Source organism: Lonchura striata, chromosome 4, assembly GCF_046129695.1.
Source record: "Lonchura striata isolate bLonStr1 chromosome 4, bLonStr1.mat, whole genome shotgun sequence".
Classification (NCBI taxonomy): domain Eukaryota; kingdom Metazoa; phylum Chordata; class Aves; order Passeriformes; family Estrildidae; genus Lonchura; species Lonchura striata.
The window spans coordinates 23,996,393-24,002,792 of NC_134606.1; the positions used below are offsets into that span (position 1 = coordinate 23,996,393).

A 6,400-nucleotide genomic window follows, 5' to 3' on the forward strand; every position below is an offset into this window, starting at 1 on the left:
TGTAAATCTTCTGGGGATATGCTGTTATATCTTTGCGCATAAAAAGTACTGAGGAAGGGAAACAGGTTAAAAAGCAAAAAGTCTTTGTAATAAATCACACACTGTACTTGCTTTTTAACCCTTAGAAACGCAGGGCTGCTTTAATAAATTGCCAGTGCAGAGACCTTTCTGCTCCGTGGCGGCCGGGAGTCAGGGGCACGGTCGGGTGTGTGGGACGGGAGATGCCCGCAGTCCCGCTCAGCCCTTTTCTCGCAGAGGCCGGGCACAGCGTGCCGAGAGGATGAGGCTCTGGGAAAGCAAACGCTGATCTGGCCGCAGCCTCCCTCCCTCCCTCCGCCAAGGCACAGAGCGGGACCGGCCGAGCCGCAGGGGCCGGGGCCAGCGGCGTGCGGGGCGATGCTGCGGGGACGGCGGTGAGCGGCGGGGCGGCCCCGCGGGGCGCGGCTGGGGAGCCGTGGGGGTGGGTGTGGGTGTCGGTGTGTGTCTGTGTGTGTGTGTAGGTGTGTGTGGGGGTGTGTGTGTGCGAGTGTGAGGGTATGTGAGGGTGTGTAAGTGGGGGTGTGCGAGGGTATGTGAGGGTTGTGCGAGGGTGTGCGTGCTGTGGAGCTGCCTCCCAGCCCCGGACGCGGCGCAGGAGGCCGCGCACCGCGCCCGGGGCCGCCCCCTGCGCGCCCCGTCGGGGCGGCGGCGGCGCTGCGGGGAGATGGCGGGGCGGCGGCGGGCGCTGCCGCGGCTGCTGCTGCGCTGCCTCCTGCTGGGGCTGCTGGGCGGCGGCGGCGGGGGCCAGCCCGGCGGCGGCGAATACTGCCACGGCTGGGTGGACGGGCAGGGAGGCTACCACGAGGGCTTCCAGTGCCCCGAGGGCTTCGACACGGCGGCCGCCACCATCTGCTGCGGCTCCTGCGCTCTGCGCTACTGCTGCGCCGCCGCCGAGGCTCGCCTGGAGCAGGGCGGCTGCACCAACGACCGGGAACCCTCGGAGCCGGGAGTCACCGCCCGTGAGTGCCCGGCCGCGGGTCCCGAGGCGGGCGGGGGACGGTCCCCGCGGAGCATCACCCGGGCCGAGCCCGGTGCGCCCCCGCGGCGGCGGCGGTCGCTGTCCCGTCCCGGCGGGGGCGCGGAGGCGAGCGCGGCTCCAGGTGCGCTCGGGCGGCGCCGCCGGAGGTGCGGCTGCGGCCCCGCGCCGGGACACACCGGGAGCCCCGGGGCCGCAGCTCTGCGCTCCCGAGGGCACCGGCAGCAGGATCCCTCCTGACTGGAAGTTGCACTTGTATTTTAAGTTCTCATCGGCAAACTCTGCTGTGTCTGTCTAACTTCGCTGCTCCCGGAGGTGTGCGTGGGCCCCGATGCTCGGCACGCTCGGCCTCGCCGTGCTAGTGGCCGTCAGTTTCTCAAACAAAAGAAATCCGGCAGCGCATACGGAGACTGGTTTCCCAAGTCACACGCTCTGCTCTTATCTTCCACCTTAGGGAAGGACGCGATTTAATAGCATCTGCAGCATTTGAGCTTCACCTGCAGATTCAAGCTGTTAACACTGGACAGTCCCAGCAATTTGGGGGATGAGGGAGGGAGAGAGGAGTGAGATTCTTGAGCTATACCTAACAAGAACCAGCGATGTAGACAGCTTTTACCTTTGGTAACTATTAAAACTGTAACAGAAAGAATTTTTTACTGGAATCTACAGGGTTTAAACACTGATCTTGTTTCAGTGATAATGGTGGTCTGTCTTCTGAGCAGATTGGTATGTTATTGGGACTGCAATGATATGGGGCTTCATAAACACTGTGGAGTTTATTAACAGAAGATCTGTTACTTAAGTGGGCTAATTTGCATGGCTTTTCTTCTTCTTTCTTCTCCTAGAACCAATCTACGTTCCATTCCTCATTGTGGGATCAATATTTATTGCCTTCATTATCGTGGGCTCGCTGGTAGCAGTTTATTGTTGCACATGTTTACGACCTAAACAACCATCACAGCCAATACGGTTTTCTCTGCGGAGCTATCAGACCGAGACTCTCCCCATGATCTTGGCCTCCACAAGCTTCAGGACGCCGTCCAGGCAGTCCAGTACCGCGACAAGTTCCAGTTCGACGAGCAGCTCCGTCCGCAGGTTCTCCTTCCCCCGGGCAGAGCCAGGGTGCCTCACGGCGTCCTCGCCTCCACCCTACACATCTGGCTGCTTCCAGACAGCCCACACGGTCCACCTGACCCAGCCATCAGGATTTCTGGTGTCTCCACCATACTTTGGGTATCCTCTCCAGCCAGAGCCTACCCTGGTTGGGAAGAGCTGCTCTGATTTTACTCAGAGCTGAGAGAACTTGTGAAGAGGTAATGCAGCCTTTGAAACCGCAGGAACTGCTGCTGTTGGGTGTCACACTGATGTGCTCTGTGGCTGCAGAAGTCAGAACTGTTCCTGTGGGTGAGTGGCCCTTGAAAAGTGAGGGGTCTCACTTGAGATTGCATTTCCCAAACTTGGATCATGCTTACAAAGGAATTGTAAAACACTCCAAACTGTTGCTCTAAAACTGGACTGCTCTGCCTAATTTGTGCAGAATGCGTTCACAGACAAATAAAAGAACCATGTTGGGATGAAGGTACTCAGTGCTATAAATAACATTTTACCCTAATGCAGTTAACTTAGTTAGCAAACAGTGGCTGCTTTCCACTGATAACAATCAGACTAGTTCTATAAAGCAGCAATAAGCCTGATAAGTAAGAGAGGAGTAAAGAGCATCCTTGAAAACACCTGACAGCTTACCACTTCCATGAGCAATGAAAGTAAGAGGAAGAATTTTATTAGATATCAAAATGCAGAGGTTTTTTAAAAATTCACATAATCTACCTGAACTTACACTGATTATTTATATTAGTAAACTTTAACAGTGGTAGATAAAACTAGTGGTAATTAGGCTAGTTGAAGATCAGACAGTCTCACACAGCTAAATTATCTATGAGGAAAGCAGAATGTATTCAGCAATATCACCAATAACTTCTCCACATAAAATTCTAAAAATAGCAGTCTACTAGAGCATTCTTCAGAAGGAAGTATTTATTGTCAGCTTTTTGCTCAGCAAGTGTAAGTTGGACAAACTGATAATGAAATTCTGTAAAATTAGCCATGTATAAAATGTAAAGACAAATTTGTAATTTAAAATGCATTTACACCATTGACATCACTAATTATTATAGTAGTAATACACAAAAAAAACTACCAATAAACTGTGTGGTTGAAATGTTGTGTCATCAGTATGACTCTGTACAGGTGGTATTCGTTGAATTTGGTTGGTGTAACTATTTTGTATTTTTTTTCCTGTTAAAATAGTTTATTCTGCTTTTTAAAATGATTTACAACTTTAAATGCACCTGTTGTGCAGATTTAATATAATACAAAATTCTGACTATATGGCAAACAAATAGATTAATTTATGTCTTTTACATGCAGCTGCAGTGAAAAAGTGTTGAAAATGACACTGATTAGTTGGGTATTTTAGATTAAACATCATGCACTAGGAATAAATTCTGTTTGCCCTTCTACATTCCTTTTCCTAACCAAGTGGAAGATGAAAAAAAAGCATCTAAACCAAATATGTGCAGTAAGCAAATGGAAAATACACAAGTAAAAAAATGCAGTCATTAAAGGACTTCTCTGTATACTTGTTTTTGTGAAATGCCAAAGTCATTCTGTGGGTCAGAATCTACAATATCAGAGGCTGAGCTTTCCCATTTTATTAGCCTCAAACTCCCTGTGTGTATGATTTGTTGAAGTACATTATAGCTGACCTATTTAACAAGTAGTTTAGAAAAGCTTCATTGGCTCTTTCTGAAGAGTTGAATAATGTTATTGCGAATATCTAGCGATCAGTAGTTATGACAAAAATATTTCAAAATACCCCTTTAAATAAGTTTTTTACTGCACAATTAACATTATAATACAGAATTTTTGCTAGAAATGCAGAAAGACAAGTTATATTACAATGATGTTTTAAGTAACAGACTCTAGCTTGAATGCTGTAATCGTTAATTATAACCCAAATCATGATACACAGCTGTGTATATGTTTTGCAAGATACTAAAAATTAGATTTTGAGTATTCAGGAAATTAATTGAAAGCTAAGTGTTCTGCCCCGTAATTTTATTGTAGAAACAATCTTCAAGGAAGAAAATTTTTGCTTGCCTTTGATGAGGTTTCATAGGACTCTTCACTGCATATTTTGAATGGCTATGAATGGGACTGTCCATCAAGTAACATTTTTGAAAAATCATTGAATATTTCAAGATGTGTCAACTGTCTTGTTCAGAAGCATACTGTGAGATGCACTGATCACTCCTGTGTACAGCAGAAACAGCAAACCAATTCAACTGTATTTTTTTACAAATTATAGTTAGTCTCCAATTAGAAGAAATCTCTATCTAGTAAACCAAGACCCATTCTGGAAGCAGAAACTTGATCACTTTTAACTAAGAAGGGGCAATTTATGTACCTTTAAAGAACAACTAGTCATCAGAGCCACTGACACAGGTGGTGAGTGGTTTAAATGCAGTATTTTCTCTCAAAAAAAGACTGTACACAGCAAAGTTGTGAGTTTGGCTCAGTCACTGCCCGTTACCATTTGGTGCTGTACAGGCCAGGCTGCTTCAGTGTGGTGGTCTCAGAGGGCTCTGCAGTCAGTTATTAATGTTTTAACATAGGGACAGATTTTTGCTACACTTGCACACAGCCTTAAATTTTAATGACTATTCAGCCTAAGGAGAGCTGTGAAGTTTGCAATGTAGCAAGAAACTCAGCCTAGCAGGGAAGACCCCTCTGAGCCACTTCCTTTCTTCCCCTGATGCTGCATAATGGGTTTGTCCTCACAGAATAATTGAAGAACTTGACATACAGGAATAATTTCATTTAATCAGACTTAGATAAGTCTGTAAGTTTAGAGAATGCTAAGCATTTCACAGATCAGTAGCCAAATTGCAACAAATACCGCAGATGTGGTTCTTTGGGTGGGAAGGATCAGCTGTAGTTAAAATAGCTGTACAGTGCCACCTCTAAAACAATTGAGGTGGGGATTATGCACCATCTGCAAATAGACAAAGATAATAAAAATTAAAAAAACCCAACTCTATTATTGTTCATGTAGTTACAGTAGCAGTGACCCATATAGCTGGAGGGAGAGAAAAGGAGGTGGCCAGAATAAAACCCATGGATAGAAACACTTCTGCCTGTGCCAGTAGTTTCTGACCCAGATGGATTTGGTGTGCAGGAGAGAATGCTGAATTTCCTTCCTAAAGGAAAGAGCCTTTTGGCACTAGATACTCCTATGATTTATAGGAACAGGAAATTTTCCTAAAACATGCAGACAGAACAGAAATGACACTGTGATAGCACTTTAATGACTAATGAAAAGGTTTGAAGGGCTGGATGCATGCTTGAACTGAAAGCAATTGCTTAGAATCAGAAGTAACATTTACAGGCACTACTTGCTTTACTGCCATATTAACAAAGTAGATTTAACTATTTCTTTTGGAATTCTGAATTCAGTTTATACTTCTTTTACTAGCACTACATCAATCTAAAATCAAAGAATATTCACACTCATTAAATTGATCACTGTCATTCACACACGTTGCAACAAATGCTTTGATTGCCATTAACTGGTAATAGATGAAACCCAAGCCTTCTGTGGACAATGAGCGATAGTGGCATGCCATTTGTTTTGGGCTTCCACAATTTGAGATTCTGAAGTTTGTATCTCCAAAATGCATCAAGACTTTCCAGTGCTTGGAAAAACATTACAAGTACTTGCAAGAATGTCTGAAGGATTCTATTTGAAACTAGGTAAGCAGTACAGTATGTGGCTATGTAAACTCATGGATTATTTGTAATACTAATCCCACTGGAATAAAAAAAAAAAAAAAAAGGGACAATTTCAGAAGAATTTTTTCATTACTGTTCAGTTACAGCTTGACATAAGGACATTAAGGAACATTAAGGAAAATTAAGGAACTTTAAGGAACATTAAGGAACATTAAGGAGATGAAGTTGGTTTTCAGTGCTGTTTTGCTGCCTATTGCAATGTGCTGTCTGCACTGGAACTCCTTTGAACAATGAGTCTGCTTTTGAGGGAGCCACTGTCCCCCAATAGCACATAAAGTTTTTGACTCAGAGGTACACCAAGGCTGTAATTCCATGCTATCCTGTTTTTGTTAGCAAAGGCAGACAAAGAAATGCCTTTCTGTTCTTTTTATTCTTTCCATCTATGACTTGTGCAAATTCAGGGGGCTGTAGTTCAGGTTAGTGGAATGATTTTAGCTTAAAAATAATGTTTGCTGCAAGAAAGAAGGGAAAGGATTTGAGAGGGAGCCTGGATCATTATAAACTGAATTATAAAATGATTAATTTCAATAGCCT

The 6,400-nt window shown here is 45.1% G+C and overlaps 1 protein-coding gene across 1 annotated transcript; it reads left to right on the plus strand.

Annotated features, from left to right (window-relative positions):
• The first annotated feature begins 703 nt into the window (after positions 1-703).
• On the plus strand, positions 704-3,653 carry SHISA3 (shisa family member 3). Its single transcript, XM_021555719.2, has 2 exons — positions 704-998; positions 1,861-3,653. The coding sequence occupies exons 1-2, from the start codon at positions 704-706 to the stop codon at positions 2,310-2,312; spliced, it is 747 nt and encodes a 248-aa protein (XP_021411394.2). The 3' UTR covers positions 2,313-3,653.
• Positions 3,654-6,400: the final 2,747 nt, after the last annotated feature.